At 42.2% G+C, this 19,190-nt stretch overlaps 1 protein-coding gene across 7 annotated transcripts in view; it reads right to left on the bottom strand.

Moving 5' to 3' along the window:
* Nucleotides 1–681: 681 nt before the first annotated feature.
* PCNX2 (pecanex 2) overlaps nucleotides 682–19,190 on the bottom strand; it is a 150,328-nt gene continuing 131,819 nt past the window's right edge. For 2 of the 7 annotated variants that reach the window (XM_058419567.1, XM_058419570.1), the window contains exons 30-35: nucleotides 13,375–13,519; nucleotides 12,193–12,423; nucleotides 11,571–11,845; nucleotides 10,404–10,591; nucleotides 4,370–4,818; nucleotides 683–2,326 (exon numbers count right to left, since the gene is read on the bottom strand). In XM_058419567.1, coding sequence (XP_058275550.1) covers nucleotides 2,153–2,326; nucleotides 4,370–4,818; nucleotides 10,404–10,591; nucleotides 11,571–11,845; nucleotides 12,193–12,423; nucleotides 13,375–13,519 — 1,462 coding nt within the window. In that variant the 3' untranslated portion in view covers nucleotides 683–2,152. Of the gene's footprint in view, nucleotides 2,327–4,369; nucleotides 4,819–6,849; nucleotides 6,882–7,665; nucleotides 7,975–8,686; nucleotides 10,145–10,403; nucleotides 10,592–11,570; nucleotides 11,846–12,192; nucleotides 12,424–13,374; nucleotides 13,520–19,190 lie in introns of those variants that run through there. The other 5 variants (XM_058419568.1, XM_058419569.1, XM_058419573.1 and 2 more) reach the window with 5 other exon arrangements.

Genomic DNA, 19,190 nt, shown 5'->3' on the forward strand with positions numbered 1-19,190 from the left:
GGCCTCAATCCATGCTAGGCAAATACAGTGGTTGCCACTGAAAGGATTTGTGCAGTCACCCCCCAATCTGGTTTAGTATGCTTGAGTTGGATACACAGAATAATTTAGCTTGATAGGGACTATTAGAATGACTTTTTTTTAAATGGAAATTGATTCAAACTTAATGATGTGAAAATTGGAGGCCTAAGTGATGCAAGGTGAATATTGGGAAAGTTTTTGGTGCTTTCCAGAGCCACCTGTTTGCACTGCCTCCGTGCAGGAAGACAAAGCAGTGATGGTTTATCCTGTGGAGTGCCATGCAAAAGCCTCCAAAGCAGAAACAGGGCTGGTAGCTATTAGTGGGAGCCTACTTGTAGTCTCTATCCTTCATTTGTAATGAAGCACTTCATGAACAGTGTGGTGGGACAAGAGTCATCATCTGCTAGAAAGGGTCAGAAGGGAGCAGCTGAATTCAATTTCCTCTGCCACATCTCACCTGATGCTAGAGGAGATATTAGTAGGGCCTGAACTGCACTGATGATCATGCATCTAGAAGGTTGTATATGAATGCACTACTTTTGTCTTTGTGAACATTAGCAGAATTTTTCCTAGATTGTGCTAAGCTTTATTAATAATCAACCCATCAAGATCTGAAGTGAACTGAAAAAGGATAGGTTTCTTAATTTTGTAAGGCAGAAAGCAAGTGAAAACAATTGCAAATAGAAGACCCAGAAACTGCCGCTGCACAAAACATACTTAAATCATTTTATTTTCACTCAGTCTTATTTAGTTCTACTACTCAGATCAGAAGTGTGGCACAGTAGGAAGCTCAGAATGCAACTGAGTATTGCCTAACAGTAATGAGACTTAGCTACAGCATCTCTTGTTAAATCTTGTTAATTGGGACAAAGCCTGGCTGCACATCATTGTGTTGAGATTTAGAAACAATCTATGGTAGTTACAGTAAAGAGGAACAGCAAGACACTGATAGCTGCAATTTTTTTTAATTGGAAAAAAAAGACACGCGTGTTTGTTTAGACTCTGTAGTAGATGATGGATTTGTTAGAGCCTTTTGGGTTTCAAAGTAGTCATGCATTCCTGTAAATCAGTGTTTCCCAAACCTTGTGAAGGCATGACCTCCCTTTTTGTATCATCTGTCTTTATTGGCAGCAGCTCAGTTTTCTCTGGGGAGGGAAATCAGAAGGCTTTGTAATTACTGACTACAAGTATTTATGGACAGTGAGCTGTGTCCAGCAATTAAAGGTATTCAGCTGTTCCTTTCCTTTTACAAACACTTTCAGACAGTAAGTACAGCCTGCTTTGCACTTTTCCGTCCTTGAGGAGGATTCCCCATGGCCCTTTTGCAACTTCTAAGGGTACTGTTATTTAGAATTTGAGAAGCACTGCTGTAAACCAAACAGGAGCACGAGATAATACCTAATTTAGGCATAGCTGCTTTGCAAATAAGGTGCACCATATGCTTTGAAGACTTTCCATGCACTGGATACTTTCTTTTCTTACACTTTTGTTAATTGGTGTAGCGTGGCTCGTTCACACAGTATTTCAGTATGGCTGCATGCAGTTTATCAGTCTGAGATGCTGTGTTGCTATTCAAAATTAGCACCTGCATTACATGTCAAATAAAAATGAGATTTGCTGTTGGAAAAAAACCAAACAGATTTAGCTCTAATGTTACAGGACACTGTACTATCCTTTTATGTATTCATTGCTTCTGTTCTTAGTTGCCTTTTGCTATATGTTATATACCAAATTTCAATTAGTTTGCATGCAATCAGCTTTTAGTTATGGCAGGAAAGAGATGTCTTTTGTGTGCTTTTCACTGAGTTGTACTAATATTTCCTACTGTATTCGTTTGTGATTCTAACCATTCCAGGGGAAGGAACATTGAACAGGTTGTATTCATTGTTCTAGGATTTACAAGAACCTGAGATGAAGTGGCACTGTGTGTTTTTTGGGATATCTTCCAACCCTACCGATGCCACAGCCATTAGCTGAAGAACATCTGCCCTGTAATATTCTCATGTAGAAGTTAGAAAAATAAACATTTGAAGATTGCTTATTACATTTGAAAGAACCTAAACCTATGTGCAGCTTTCTGACCTAACTGTATTTAATGCTAAGAAGCGCGTGGCCCTTGTGCTAGGAATGCTCCTTACTGCTCCTCAGACAGGCTCTGCTGAGAAGCAGTGTCTTCCAGGGCCATATCTTCTTGGCTGGCCCTTCTGCACTCCAGGTTCCGACTTATGAACAGTGCATGGGCTGGACCCGTCTCCCGCTGCGGTCTTGGTTCTGTAGCATCTGTGGCTTCGCAGGTCTCAGTGACTTGCTGGAAAGTAAGAAAGAAAGAGTCAACTCGTTTAGGAAATTTCTAAGTAACACTTCAGCTATTTTTTGAATTGACAGGTGAAAAAAAGTTCAAAAATTGACGTAGGGATGTCATTCTGTGAAACTCCATGGGATTCTTAACATGCATTATTCACAAGGGAGTTCTGAAGAGGTACTTGTCACACTTTGTGTAATGCATAAATTTGGAAGGAAAAGCAGACCAGGAGCTGCAGGTTTAGTACCACAGATGTACATGTATAGAGAACTGTAAAAGAATTTGGATTGAAAAGGACTTCTGGAGGTCATCCAGTCCAAACTGCTGCTTGAAGCAGGGCTGACTTCTAAGTTGTTAAATTGGGTTGCTCTGGAGCTTGCTTCATACACCAAATTTTAAATCCAACTTACAAAGGAACCTTTTCATTAAAACTGGAATGCAGTTACCAGTCTGAGAACGTTAAGCACGGTGCTACCCCACCGTAAGGAGTCCATTAAGATGAAAGCATTCCAGAACTTTGCTGTGTGAACATTGAAATGAAATGCTTCCTCTTTACTGTTTTCAATCAAACGGGCAGTCACTTTGGCCAGGATTCACCTTATCTAAATTTCACCATGTGGTCTTAATGCATCATTTAGGCTACCACCAATGGTTGGCAGAGAGATACAAGTCTCCCGGGGAGAATTTTCTCCTAATAGCTCCAAGGATGAAGTGGATGAAGGCCTCTTCACTGAAAACAGAAGCCTCAACAACAACCTCCTGAGACATCATGCCCAAATTTTAGATAGCTTAAAGTTGGAGAAGGTGAATCCTACCATTAGTACTCGGTATCACAGACTGGCTGAGCTCTTGTGAATTACGCCATAAACTGAGAGTTGGAATTGTGCCTTCTCATTGGATATATTCAGCTGTATGTATAGAAACATTAATACTTGTTACAGTAACAGCAGGATTGGACCCAGATGAGTAAGATTTAGTTGACTCCTGTTGAAGTTCATGGTGAAACTCTAAGGAGCTGTACCACACATGGTATTTTTGGGTTGAGAGCAAAATATGCACAGGCCAAGGAGCTTTTCTCACTTAAGGTTTGGAGAACTCTTTGGAAACTTAAGCTATACACAGTTCAGAAGGATAGTAACAGAAAAGTGCTTGGGACTTATATCCGCAGTTCTTCCCCTGTCACCAGTTTGGTTTCCGTTTTGATATTTTGATAGGCCAAATGCAAAAGTCGGACTAATTATATTATCTAATTGCAGTCACCCTTTATTTCTAGTCCATCTTCTCATGTTTCTGCTTTCTGGTGCTGAGGTCAATTTTCAAAATTCAGGACAGCAAGGGACGGCAACTAAAGTTAAACAAATACACTTAAGTAAGCAATAAAAAATAGTAACTTTACAATGGGAATTGAATTTTTCAGGGACGATAGGAATAAACCTCTGAGTGTATTGGGAAGAAGGCTGGAAGTGTTTTGCTGTTAGAAAATGTTTAATCACAGGGCAGGCCAGCTTCCTTTGTAAATATTTCATACAGAAATCCTTTGACTAACTTTCATCAACAAGGTTTCAGGTCAGATCAAATTTCTGGTCAAAGAGAGTAACAAGAAATGCACTGTTTAGGGGAAAGCATTCCTTTTCCTACAGATAAAGTAATTTTAAGTCCTGCAATAGGACTTGAAGCAGGCAAGGAAGGAGCTATTTAGTCTGCTATGATGGTACTCATTGCCTGGGCTGCAGAAAATGGAGATGTAAGTCCCTGTTTTGAGTGAAAGGAAAAGCGACTTTGCTGCAGTTCACAATTTCAGGTGTGTACGTAACAGCCTCCCCAGCAGTTACTCACAAAAACTCTCAGAGACACACTAATACTAAACAGTCTCATTGTGATGCAGCAAAATCCCCCCGAAAATACCAAAATCACAGCACTGTTTTGGAAAAAAGGCGTTTTATGACCACTGAGAAGGAAGAAACCCAGTGGTGGTGAGGGCAGTTGGGAACCAGGCAGGCGCGCAGAACGGGACTCACATTCCCACTGCTGTTTCAGCTTCAGCCTTACCCGAGCTGCCTGGCTTGCTGCTCTGGCAGATGGCCCCATGGCAATGTTCATACTGCTGGATGACTGCGTGTCGCTCGTGTTGCCTCCGTCTGCAGCCGAGAGCCCAGAAATCACCAAAGCACTTGAAAAACTTCTCTTGCCGAACAGCAGGCTGAGAGTTGAGCTGGTGGAGGAGGCCAGGCTGGACCTGAGCATTGCTGCAGCTCGGTCCTGCACAGTCAGCTGGCCAGCAACAGGAACAGCAGGGGACTGAGAAAACACAGATGTTGCCGAGTTGTGGAATGATAGCTGACTACTAGAAAGCCTTTGGGCAATTTCGTGGGCAGATGTAGATGTTTGGATGAAAGGCTGGCGGCTTTCTACAATTGGTCCAGAGTGACTTGAAGCAGGGGGCCTTTGGTTTAAAGCAGTGTGTGCCTGGACAGACTGACTCCTGGGTTTTCTCCTGCCTTCAAAAGAAAGATTAATTATATTTAAGTCAGTGGCATTCTGATGAACTCCATGCTATTGACAGTGTCCCATGTGTATATGTTACTGTTGGCATATTACCACTGGTTTTATTAGCATAAGAACTCCAAGAAAAGCAAAAGTAACGAACTCCTGAACCTACGAATCTTTCTGTGATTTCTGTGTAGTGTTTTCCACTACAGGTGTTCTGAGTTTTGGTCAAAATAGCTCTAGAGATTGTGCACTGAGTCGAAAGACTGGGAAATGAGAAGAGACCCCAAGCAAAGCACTCTAATCACAAGCTCACTGCTGTTCCACTATGTACAGTTTAATCAGCCCAGTGAATGATTGAGCATAGTGTTGCTGTTACTCTGCTCTCCTTTGACAACCACACTAATGGAATGTTGAATATGAACCTTAAATGGCTCGGTACAATTAAATGCAACAACAAAACAAAAAAAGTTTTAACCTGTAAGTTAAAACAATGGCATATTTAGAAGAATTATTCCTGCATACAGGGAGAGAAAATTTGAAAATTCACCCAAGTGGAAGAATACAGCATTCAAGCCACAGGAAAGTTTTTAGGATTAACAGTAAACTCTGAGTTCCAAGAGAGACATTCACAGTACATCACAGACTTGAAAAGATGTGAATGCTTTTAGTTAGGATATGCTATTGGAGGTCTGAATGAGACCCACATAAGGCTCTTGTCCCTCTCTGGGAAGCATCTCAATGCAGCCACTGCTGGATACAGAAAGCAGATTAGATAAGCTACTCTGACATGCCTAGACAAATCCTTCCTGTACAAATGCATCCCCATATTTAACATTTACATCAACACCTTCTGTCATTCAAGCCAACAATTTCTGTATTTCTTATGCCTGTGTATTTAAATAGCCATGGAATGAAAAATAAATCACAAAATACTGGCCAGTGAACCCACCAGAGGCCTGCTTGTACCCAGGCATTCTGCCATGGGTTGGTGCATGCCACAGGCCCCAGCAGAGTTCACTGTTTCTGTAGACAAGCTCTAACCCAGGCTTACACAGCAAATACCCAGTCACAAGAGTGCCTGCTTGGTTTTCTTTGCTCTCCAGGAAACTCCAAACATGAACACAAGCTGGCATTTTGGTTTCCTAGCTATAGCTGTGGGGTGGGGAGTTGATGCCAGGAAATCTGTTGAGAACCATCAACACAGAAACTAGTTTTTCTGGCAGGCATTTCCAGGCTGTTGTATTTTTTTTTTTTTTTCCTCTTTGGTTTTCCCCAATACCCAAACTCCTCCAAATACTGAAATTTTGCTGGCATAAAGGAATATAAATTTCACACTATCTTCAAAAAACATGACTGCTGAATTCATGCACGTTCCAGCAGTGCAGAATTTCATATCCAAGCCATTTACATTATATGGCTGAAGCATGCTGTTCTGCGTCCACAGACATGCTTTTCAGAGGCTGGTATCATTATCCCCATTTTTCAAATGCTGAAGCAAAAAGAATTTAGGTAACTTGGCACAGAGTCAGGTGAGCAGAGCTGGGCTACAGCCTAACTGGAGCTTGCTAAAACCTAGTTGGTTTGGCAAGTATTGGACACTTTCACACCTCATTTACAATGTGTCTTTAGCTCTACTTTTATACTCCCAACAATATTTAAAAAAAAAAAAAAAACAACAAAACAAACCACCACCTTTCCTAAGTAATAAGATCCCCAAGATCTCTGCTGGAGAATGATGGGACAGACGCACATGGCTCTTGGAAGCTCCTGGACAACGCTCTCAGGCACAGGATGTGATTCTTGGGGTGGTCCTTGCAGAGTCAGGAGTTAGACTTCGATGGTCCTTGTAGGTCCCATCCAACTCAGGATATTCTGTGATTCCATGGCCCCTCTGTACTGTCCTGCCAGTGTCCTCTGTCCTTCACGTGCTGAAATGGGCGCCAGGCCTGGCTGCTGTGTTGCAGCTGTGCGAACGCACGTCTGGCCTCCGCAGGGATTCAGTTTCTTCAAACCCTGGGGTTCTGCTTAAGTGCTTTGGTTTCTACATCTGATGGTTATTTCAATAGGCTACCTTTCTTAAATAAAAAGAAAGGACTGGAATTAAGAACAGAGGGGCTGTGGTGTGTTAGTTTGTGCCGTGGCTAATGTGGCCAAACATCTGTGATTTAAATTGCGAAGCTGACCCCTGTCCAAAAGTATTCTATAGTCATCCCAAATGGCAGTGGTTGGAGCACTGGGCAGGAGACCACCTGCAGCTATGCCTAAAAACTCTGTCCCTGAAAACACTTAGAAAAACAAAGGCTGTTCTATAAACTGCATCATGAACACTTTGGGGGAGAACCCCACGTTTCCAGTGCTCCTGATTTTGGTCGCACTTTTATATAGGGCTTTCACTCCATTTTGCAATTTTGCAGACTCAGTAGTACCAGGCTACAAAGTGCAATATAAAATACGAAGAAGTTAAATGCACTTGATGCACAGATTATGAATCTAGAAGGCATTGCTGTAATTATGTAGTCTGCTCTCCTATATAGCATGGGCCATAGAACCCCCCAGGATTAACTCCTGGGTGGAATTTTATTAATTGCTATTGTGATTTTTAAAAATGCATCAGTATCTCCAGTCATGGAGAATCCACCTTAACCTTTAGTCTCTTGTTTCACTATTTATTTACTCTCTCAATATTAAAAATGTGCTCTTGAAATCCAATTTGAATTTGTTTAGTTTTGTTACTTCCAAGTCTGCTCAGACCAGTGGTCTTTGGTCACCTTTCATTGCCCAGGTAAATACTTACACACTATGATCAAGGCATCTCTTACAATACCAATTGCTTGAACATGCTTTATCTTTCAATACAGGGTGTATTTCCCAGAATTCTGATCCTTTTTTTGCTCTTCTTTGAAGTGCTTCCAAACTAAAAATGTCCTTAAATTAGGGTACTAGGACTGTACGTGGCAGGACAACAACATTATGATTTTTAACAGGCATCACGTAAGTTCTTTTCCAGTGCTGTAGTATTGCCTTAAAGTTCTGATACTTACTGAAGATCGAACAGAGCTTGTTTTTTAACCAGCTCTCTTAAAACCCTTCTTGAATGAGTAATTTGGCTTTGCGCAATTAAGCATACATTTTTGATAGTCACTCTTTCATGTTCTTCGTAGCTGCTAGGGTGGAAGGAACTGTTTCATGATCAGACCATAGAAACAGATTATCTGTGTTTTTTCCCAATATAAACAAGACATTTCTTTTCTCATTTCTACATATTGCATATTGGTAACTGCCTTTCTGTACAGTGACAGATCAAGACCACTGCTAGGATTTCTTTTGCTTCCAAATATTCTTTAAAAATAAACAGCCACAAGCCCACTTTTATCTTTTTGTCCGTAATGACCCTAGCAAAAAAATTCTTGTTTCATTTTCTACAGTATCTCAGGAGTGAATACAGATTTCCATTTGTTATGCAAGTCTTCATTTTAGCAAAAGCCAAGTTGCTTTTCTTATCTAAGTGTGACTTTCTCTCTTGATTATGGTTTTCTGGGCCCCCAATCAATATGTTCTTTTAAACAATTTACAATTAACTTACTTTATTGTATGGTATGCTCAGAATCATTCTATCACAATTAAGTTTGCTACTCTGATTACTGTTGTGTCAAGTTATAAGTATGCACATGGGGATTCCTCTAACACTAGACACAATTAAAAGCTGCAGTTATTTTATTCTTGCAATGTGATTTGTATTCAGGGCAAGATTTATTCCAGTCCTGCCCATTATCTTTAATGGTAGGTCAAAATGATCTAACAGGAAACCAACAAGTGTCAAACCCCTCAAGTTCTCTGCTTTAATTTATACAATAATCCCACAAACTTGTCGAAATGTAGAGTTAATAGGCTTTAAATTAAAAGTCCCACAGTGATAGATCTCACAGTGACCCACTGGCAAACATAGAATTATAGAATGGTTTGGCTTGGAAGGGACCTTAGAGCTTGTATAGTTCCAAGCTTCCTGCTGTGGTCAGGGACACCTGTTACTAGATTAGGTTGCTCAAGGCCCTATCCAACCCAGCCTTGAATACTTGCAGAAATGAGGCATCTACAGCTTCTCTGGACAGCATGTCCCAGTGCCTCTCTGTCCTCACAGTAGAGATTTTTTTTCCTAATACCCAATTAAACACCTAAATCCTCTTTCAGTTTGAAGCCATTCCCCCTGGTTCACTCCATGTTCTAGTAAAAAGTCACTTTCCATCTTGTGAACGCCCTTCAGGTACTGGAAAGTTGCAATTAGGTCACCCCAAAGCCTTCTCTTCTCCAGGTTGAGCAAACCCAATTCTTTTTGCCTTTCCTTATATGTAATCTATATATGTAATACAGTACCCCTTCTCTGGATCTGTTCCAACAACTTGATGTCCCTCCTGTGCTGGGACCTCAGAGCTGGATGCAGCTGGGGTCTCATCAGAGCAGAGCAGAGGGGCAGAATCCCCTCCCTTCCCTGCTGCTTTGGATGCAGCCCAGGACACATTTGGTTCCTGGGCTGTGAGCGCACATGGCTGGGTCATGTCCAGCTTCTCATCCCCCAACACCCACAAGCTCTTTCCAGCAGGGTTGCTCTGGATCTGTTCATCCCCAGCCTGTGTTGATTCTGGGGATTCCCCTGACACAGGTGCAGAACCTTGCACTTGTTAAACTGCATGGGATTCCCATGGGCCCGCTTGAGCTTGTGCAGATCCCTCTGGATGGCATCCTGTCCTTTAGGTGTGTCAACTGCACCACTCATCTGCAAATTTGCTGAGGGTGCACTTGATCCCTTTGTCTATGTCGTTGATGAAGATTAAATAACAGTGGTCCCAGTATGGACCCCCAAGGGACACCACTTGTCACTGTTGTCCATCAGGACTCTAAGCCATTGACCACTACCCTCTGGATGTGACTGTCCAAATAATTGCTTATCCTTATCACTTAACATACATTTCCAATGTAAAGGCCACTAGTTCTACCTTGTGAATATGTCTGAAGCAGTTTTGAATCCATAATTTAATAAGGGCTCAGCTGTTAGCCGACAGAATGATTGGCAACATTTAATTTTCTCTTGGTAACTGCTATTTAGACAAAATAAGCTATCTTCCATTTGTTTGTTCTCCACATGCGCTGATGAGCAGCCAAACCAATTCCTCAAATAAATTGTCACGGTCCTTCCAAGATAATTAAGATTTTTGCATGCTTTCATTCTGCTGTTCCCAGTCAACAATAAGCAGAGGTTCACCGTGGTACAGGCTCCCTGCATCACATGTGCACACTCCCTCCCATCTGCATTCCTCCTTCTGGCATTCTTAGTGGCACCTGCTAGGCAAAAAATTACCCATAATGGCTTTGACAGTGGAACCTTCAGTGAGTCACTTTTGTGTTACGCCCTCCCAGTAAATACCTGGAACAGTCTTGGGAAGCCATCTCCTACATGTTCTTGGTCATTAGGAGAGACAAACTGCACTCTCTTTCTAAAATTAGTTTTCCACTGGATTTGAGGACTCCCCAAAAGCTTCTGCCCATGTGTCACCCTGGAAAAAGACTCCAGAGAAAGCCAAGTAAATTGTGCAAATACCTGCCCGCTGGTGGACCTCTTGAGATGAAGTTTGCAGCTGAGGGGTTCCATCTCTGGTGGGCTGTGAGCTACTGCTCTGGCTTGAATTCCCTGTGGAATTGTTGCTAGATGAAGACCCCCCTCCACTATCCACCTCTTCAACATGGCCTCTCTCGTGGTGAGCTGCTGCATGGCAGTCCTTTCGCATTCTGTTTGCAGGAACATGAAAGTTTGTGTCACCAGCGCTAAGTGCCCTCAAAGAGTGTTCTCCCTCACACCACTGCAGGTCTTCTGACATTTCAGGAGATGGCAAAGATGATGGTGTGATAAGCTTAACTGGAACAAAATCGTATATGACACAAGCCAATTGTACATGACCCTTGTCTGTGTTTAGTGGCTTTGGAACCCTGAAATACCTTAGGGCTCTTTATCCAATGTTACAGTGGTCTCCCAAGATTAACTGCTGCTTGAGGTAACCAAGTAGCAAAGAGGAATGGGCTGGAGAGAGCTCAGAGGGATGGGCTGCATGGTGGGAAATGAGCATGTTAAGTCATTAGATATAATATTGGCATTTTAATACAGTTCTTGGTGTGCGAGCTGGTTCCCGTTGTGTCTCCATGGTGCCCTGCCTCTCCTCAGCTACAGTGGCAACAGGGCAGGGAATGAGGCAAGGGAGTTATTGCAGTGTGAAAAGTGCAAATAGGAATGGGAGATACAGTGTCAGGTACTGATGATGCATAGCTAGGGGAAGTCAGGCAGGTGAACAGCAAGTACATTTTTAGGTGTGCTTTGGTCAAGAACAATAACTCGGGGATGAATATCTAACTGCTGAAGCTTTGGAGCATAACTCACCAAAATCCACCAGCACCTTTACTCATATTCAGAGTTACAGGAAAGATAACCTTATTTAGATGGTGTGAACAGTAAAATTCCATGGAATAAGGGGTGTGTCTGTAGTGCTGCGTGATTTGAATGTCTCTTGCTGAACATGTAGAAAGCTTTGTCATTAATGAGTTAATGGATTTTCTTTCAGTTCTATTTGCAGTACTATTTTGTTATATTCTGAGTTACTTGCAATTAATTTTTTTCTCATAGATAACAATACAGAATTATTCACTTTTAACAGAAAATACAGTGAAACTGAGACTGCAGGGTCTCTTACCAACATAGCCAAAATTTAACACCTACCTTAACCACTTGGATTTGAACCACTTTTTAATGTTGTCCAAACTGACAGGTCCCCCCCAAATGTTCCTCAGTTGGCTGTGTGTCCCGAGGTACGAGGTGGTTAAGGGGGAAACATACATTGGATATCCCAATGGCTGATCACATGAAGAATTAATTAAGTTCCTCAACACCTGTTTATTGTTCTGGATGCTTCCTCTCTCCGGGTTACGATTGCGTAAGAAAATCAGTTCCTGCTGCTGGCCAGCCCAAAGCCCTCTGACGCACTCCTTGTTGACCTGCGGGTGGGTTAAAAACACGCAGATCGTGCAAAAACACTTGCTACTCAAGATGCAGAACTACAGGATCTAAGTAGAACGGCAGTGGCTGAGTGTGCAAACACATCATATCTTTGCACCAACAGCTTTTTTATGAACTTTTGCAGCTACTGCCTGGTGAAGCCTGGAATGTTATTTCAGAGACACAAACGTGGGTGGCAAAATGGGAGTCAACTGAAGAGAGTTCTTTCAGCCCCCAGTCCCTACTTTAAAAACTACAATTAACTTCTTTCAGCCACATTACTCAGATACAGAACTAGTTACCACAGCCCTAAATTACTGCAATATTAGAAAGATGGCATATGTACCTTGATCACCTTGAAGCTCAGGTAGCTTTTGTGGAGCATGATAACTTTATATTCATCTGCTCCTTCATCTACCACGTGTCTCAGAGTCAGCAGCTCCTCCCGGTTGGACAGGACTGCGCTGCGCCAGGCTGGGTCCCCTTCATGACAAATCACCACCTTTTCTTCAAAGGATTGGATCGCTTCGTACAAAACTGCTGGGTCCTCGTACTCATCTGGGCACGTGAACTGATCCTGGTCGTACAGGAAAAAGTATTGAAGAGGTCAGGTATCTTCGTGAAAACACAAAAACTATTGACAGTAAACAAAATACTGCTTTCCAAACAGTTGCAAGCTGGCCCCCTCCAAGTGACTTGACACTTGATAAAGTGTCTTTTGGGAGGTTCATTTAACGGTAATATAGAAAGGTACAATTTCAGTTTTACTGTAACCTGTTCTGAGCTCATGACAAAGACACTTGGAGGATATCAGCTTATCTTTTTTTTTTTTTTTTTTTAATGTGTGAAACTATGGGAGGCAGAGCTTTTGGGTAAGTTGGAGAGAGATATCACCTAGAGCAGTCCACATTTCTTGTGGAAATTCTTATTTTTATTCACAAAACCCCACCAACAACAGCACAGACTGGGAATCCATCAGCAAATACCACAGTACTGAAACTTCATCCAGCAGCACCATGGCCAGTGATAACATTATAAAGTTATTGTATCGAAGAATCAGATACAAATTCACAGAAGTTCAGTAACATCCAGAACAATTATAAATATCATTCTCGATAAAAGCATAATACTGAATCATAATGTGCCAGAGCAAGAACAAAATCTACTCTAAGATATACAGGGCCTAACCTGAAATTAGCAGTGAAATCAGCATAATCAATGTATTTTCTTTAAATCTAGGAACCTCCTTTATAGTATCCAGATAAGTAAAATATGACAAGATTTTCTGCTTTCTTTTGATGAAAAATGCAGGGTCAAGCTCTGCAAAGTGGTTTCAAATGGGCAGCTTGGGGGTTCAGAAAAGAAAATCAAGTGAATCCAAAATAAATAAATGCCAAGTACTCCATTTCCCTCTTTTTTTTCCCTCTCTCTCTCTCCTTTGAACAATTGTTAAGGTATCCTGTGTTTTCCTAAGAAAACAGACACGACAGTAAATGTTATAAATAAATAACATAAATAAATACCCTACCTGGTGTAGCTTCAGAGACATTCGGATTGCTGGGGCAACAACCTTATGCAACAGATCCATGTCTGCAAAGACCCACTCGTCTTTTGCTGCTATCCGGAAGTCTCCTTTAAACAGTGCATGGAGCCCATAAAGAAAAGAGTCCAAGCTGTAAGAAAAAGGCAGCAGTCACTCCCAGAAGTCAATTCCATCTCTCCAAGACAGATTTGTCAGTCTCCAGCCTCATGATGACCTCTGCAGTGGCCAGGGACCCCCTGGCCCAAGGGTGAGTGCCTTCAGCGGCTGTAAAGCAGGGTCAGGTCACATTTCTCCAACAAAAAAAAACATTCCTCGGGAGAGGCAGCTTTCCTTCTGCGTGCTCTGTAAATGACTGGCCACAAGATGAATGGGACACCCAGAATGAAGGATGTCTTTGGGATGGGTGAATGAGTCACAGGGTGCCTCAGGGCGCTGCTTCTCTGCAGCTGTGCCCAAGAGACCAGGTCAGAGGGCCACTGCACTCCCTGCGAAGCCAGCAGAAGCTGCTTCCTTATTCAAAGGTTTATTGATCACTCCTGCTAGCAACTTCTCCTTGTAAGTGAAAAATAATAATAGAAAAAAAATACTTTCAGGAAATCGAAGACTTTTCTTACGACATTCAAACCTAAATGTGAACATTAAAGCAGATGTACTGAGAATATTAAATTTCAGAGCTGTTCAGCAAACCAGGTGAGAGCAGGAATCAACCAACAGGTGCTTCCTCGTGAAACAATGAGCTATAAAGCAAATACACACTGGGTTTCTTTTTTCTACTGTAAGAAACTAGATGTAGGCAGTTATGCCTGGCCTGATGGTTTAACTGGACCTGAGATATAAGCACAAGGAAAAAGCTACAAAATCAGGTAGTTGTTAGAAGATGGTTGCATGAGGGCTTTGTGAAAGGAAACAGTCAACCTTCCGCTCCAATCTGCACTGTGAATTGCAAGATTCCCACCCCACTATCACTTGTATAATGCTTGTAGGTGACTTTTGTCCCAATGTTGCTCTGAAGAAGTGATCTCAAAATTGAGGGAAGCAGACCCATCTATTAAAAACAGGCATATCTTGCAAACCCACAGGACATGGTTTCATCCACCTGCTAAGATTTTACTCGCTCTTACAACAGTTGATTTTTTAGATTGTAGAGACTCTGGGGAGAAGCTGTATTAAGATGTTAGTAGCTTTCATTACTGCCCAGCCCTTCTCTAGAGAACACAATCTTTCCACATAATTGAGCTTTCTTAATTGTTTTATAAAAAAGAAAAGTATCTTTTCAATATATTCTCTTCTCTGAGAGAGGAAGGAGACTGGGAGAATGCCTGGCCAACCTCACCTCAGAGGCATTCTAATTTTGCTCTTGGTGGGTACCCTGTCTTAGAAATTAAAGTGGAAATCCATATGTTGTTACCAGAGAAACAGTTGGATACTGATTTTCTCCATGAAAGCATCATGTAATACAAATCAGCTAATCGGTAGGACCAAAACTAGCCAGAAAGGCAGGGCTGCTGTCACTGCTGGGAATGTAAGGAGTACAGAGAAACTTCCATGAATTCTTAACTGATTTGCATTTATTAGTACTAAGTTACATACTAAAACATGCCTATGTGAGACAGGCACACTCAGATCTTCAAAACATTCAAGCAATGATTTCAGTGGGAGTTATTATGTGTCCTTAAGGAGTGGGTCCTGGTCCCCACTGACTTTCAATCCATCATCTCCACAGTTCAGAAAATTATGATATATTCAAGACCTGCTTAATAGCTAGGAAAGCCCTAGAATAAGCCAGCTGGGAGGCTGGAAGGAGAATGGTGAGTGCAGCCAGCATGGTGAAATTTGTGACTATCACCCCCTTTGAAAAGGCTACACATCAGAAAGGTCTCTTTCACTTGCCCCCCCACCAGACGACATCAGCATACACAGCTGAATCCTTGCCTGGAAAAAACACCTTCTGTACCTAAATATTCTTCCCAGGATGAATTGTAAAAGCTACCTTGAACTCCGCATCTAATGATGATCCATCGTATAGTTTCTCCTCACATAACACCCCCTGTATTTGCTCTGAAACATTGGCTGGGACGAAGGAGGAGTAGGCAGGAGAGAGAACTGCTTTTTACATCTTGGGAGGCTCTCAGAGCCAAATCTGAACACGAGAGCAGACAGAGAGTTTGCATTCACATCAAAGTGCCTTACGGGCAATCAGCACCAGCTAAACAGGCTGCTGTGAAGAGCAGGATGTGCTGAAGGCATGGCCGGGACTAGGACATCCATGCAAACTGCAGCCGAGCATCAGCACAGGGAGCGGGGCGAAGCACATACAGCTCTCCCTGGGCTTAGGGGAGGATCATCCATTTGTCATCCCTCTGCATAATAAGTTCTCTAACTCAGGGGATTTTAAAGAACAAACATGACTACTACAAGGAGCAAATCAGTGGTGGCAGTAGTTGTGAGAGGCTGAGTCAATTATTTTATGTATTGTATTTTCCACCAGAGCGGTCTGGAGGAGATTGCTGTATTCACAGAACCATGGGCATCTTTTATTCTCCTGACAATTGTAATGAGGGTTTTGGGTATATTCTGCCTATAATGTGACACTATCTCAAGCCATTACTTCTGTAACATGCAGCCTCCTTAATCCATATAAGATACAGCTCTCATTATTCTTCCCATTGTTATGCTCTCTCCTGAAGACACTAATGAGATTATTACAAAGCTGTAAAAGTCAACCACTTTGATCTCAGGCCTGACTCTCAACCACTTTGATCTCAGGTTTCACTCAAGGTTGTTGCTGTTTTCTTGGCCCACTTTTAACATACCTCAATTAGTAATCTGCTGTAGGTACAGACTGGTTCAAGATATTTAAAAAAACAAGTTAAGTTAAAATTACATGTCAAAGAAACAACATTAAGCTGTAAGAGACGTAACTATGGTACCTGGCAACATTTCTAACCCTCTGAGCTAACAACCTGAAAAGCTGCTGTCACAACTGCAAGCTATTTTAGAACAAGGCTGGTAGATACATGGGAGCCGTCAGCCCCTTGAAAGTGCAGAAAAGAGGGGATTAAGCAGCACCAAAAACATCAGAGGGAGGGCAACAGTGCCAAAGCAAACACTCCCTCCTACTGCACTCCTTGCACCACTCCAACAGCTGAAACTAAAGCATTTAGTGCCAGCCTGAAAAAAGTGTGGATGCAGACTCAAGAGCTGGTGAATATCTCTGTGTGTATTTTGAAGACCTTCTCCAGTGTTAACTGTACATTTATTTAAGGAATAAAGGAACGAGCATGTCTGTGAGCTAGTAATGACCTGAAGGTCATAGTCCACCTGAAATATTTTCAGTGGTAGCCCTTCTAATTGGATATTTTAGATGACTGGTTGTGAGCTAAGAGTCAAACTTTTCTGCCCTGCTCAGCTCTGGCAGACATCAAGCTGCACTGCCTGCTTGAACTCCCACCAGTAGTGCAGCATCAGCAGCAGCCCTGTGGTGCCATGGCCCGTGCCCTCTGTCTTCCCCTTCCGTCAGATGCTGGGAAGTGCAGGGGGATGACCAGGTGGGAAGGGGCAACTGGGGCCAGCTTCTTCTCTGGGTTTCAGAGTGAGCAGCAGCTCCTCCAGCCAGGGGCATTTCTTGGAATGACCCTTTGTCCAAACTGAGCTTGGGGAACCTGAGCAGCCAATCTTGGTAGTGTTGGAAGTATCTGATGAGAGATGCTTTATTGAGAGATTTCTGCATTCTTCCAAATTTGAAATTTTTACTAAATATTTTTTTACTAGTAGCTTTAGTGGATGAATAGAATTATTCTGTATTTTTTTTAACAAATACACAACTAAACATATCACTCACATTTGAATAAATGAATGGTAATGTCATGTCATTCTTCAAATTGCATTTTGTGCAGGATGCCTCCTAATGAGAGTTTAAAAGAGCAAGTGATTTGCATTGCAATGTTCTGCCTCCTTAATGAATGCATTTATTGTGTAATCTAGTGTTAATATTAGGTTTCTCCTGACATTTACATGAACAGGTACAGTGAATAATTATTTACATACATTATATAAGAGCATTTAAAATCTTGGTTTACACAGTGACATTTGCTGATTAACAGATTAGACAAAATCATGTGTAAATGAGTGCAAATTGATAGTTTGCATACACAATGTAAACTTGACTCTCAACTCTGCAGTGCACAGCCCACGGTAACATTACCTTTGCTCCACTGCACAGCAGCTGGATGACTGTCACTCCTCCAAGAAACAGCAAGGACTAGACTCAGTTCAGAGAAAGTTTCCTACTACCTGCATAGTCACCCCTGAGAATGCAACACGGACTGCAGAGCACAGCAGATTCTTGGCTGGTTTGCTTCCACTGAACACCTGAAATGCTTCGTTCAGTGAGAAGAGTACGATGCCTACCTGGCCCATACGTCTCAAAACGCATCCCAAAAGCCCTAGCAATGTTGTACACAAGATGCTCCACAGAGAGAATTAACAGAAAGTCCCAAGATGATCAAGCTAAGTTCTCAGTGCTTAGTGGAGTATTCTAAATGCATAATTTTTAAATCCAGCATTTGAGCGTGATAAAATGTGTTAGGAGCCCTGACCCACACCCCAACAGCCGGAGTCATGGAATGCCCTGGGTTGGAAGGGACCTTAAAGATTACCTAGTTCCAACCTCATACATGTGGTACAACCCCCTCTCTCCTGCACATATCTGGCTGTGGGACTGCCTGCTCTGACCATTCCTGAGAAAACTAAAACCCTCTTCAGCACCAGTAGGCTCCCAAAGGTCCTCAAAATATCATGGCACCTTTTCAAAGTAAAGGACTGTGAAGCATCACTCAAGGAAATGTTCCTCCAGCTTCTGAGGACCTTAAGTACCTCTCCCCCATCTGACTGAATGCTGACCTGCAGCAGTGTGAGAGCTGGGGGCAAGGACCAGCAGGAACACTCAAGACTGCTCTTGGTGGGAGCTGCTGTGCTCTGCCAAACAGAGAGAGGAATGCCTGAAGACAATCCTCGTGAGCATCCCCTTCTGGCCTCATCAGCGCTGCACACATTGGGTAAAGTTTCCTTCCCCTGGCATGCTGCATAATTGTATTCCTATTTGAATCTCACTGGCTGACTGCTCATTTGTGTTTAAACAAGTTGTGCAGATCAGTCTGAAGCAATAAACAGAGTAAGAAGGGTGTCCTTCAGGCTCAGGTGAAGGTATTGGGGGGATTTCTGCAGATAAAGGTCATGATGTCAGGGGAGTAGGGTACCCACCTTGCTCCTTAGTTAATAATTTCTACTGAATTGGTTTTGTCAGTTAAGACATATACATTCTGAAAGACAAGAAGAAATGTATTTTACCAAGCTAAAGTCATGTTTTGTAGCTGCAGCAATTTATAACTTCAACTGTGCTACTCAGATTCCTTTTCTATTTCTCCAGATCCTTCTGACAGTGGAAATGTATTAAAGGTAATTTAACCAGGTGGGGAAGTGACACAGTTTTTCCACAGTGAAACTTTTCCAGGGAAAGCTTTTGTGAAGTAGCATTGGAAAAGATACTGACAGAAGCTTCCACTTAGTCCCTTTTGTGTCATGAAATACATTTTAAAAATACAATGATTTGATACTGCCCTGGAGCACTTGCTTAATAAAATGAAAACCAGGACCTAATTGAAGGTTGTATAGAAAAGATTAAAAAAAAGTGACAGAGCTGTGCACCTCAGATGACTACCCCAGTTTTTGCCTTTCTGCAGACCTTCCCTCCCAAAGAAAAGTATTTCTAAATATGGAGAGTACACTTTTCAAAAGAGAGG

This window comes from Hirundo rustica, chromosome 3 (genome assembly GCF_015227805.2).
Source record: "Hirundo rustica isolate bHirRus1 chromosome 3, bHirRus1.pri.v3, whole genome shotgun sequence".
NCBI classification, from domain to species: Eukaryota; Metazoa; Chordata; class Aves; order Passeriformes; family Hirundinidae; genus Hirundo; species Hirundo rustica.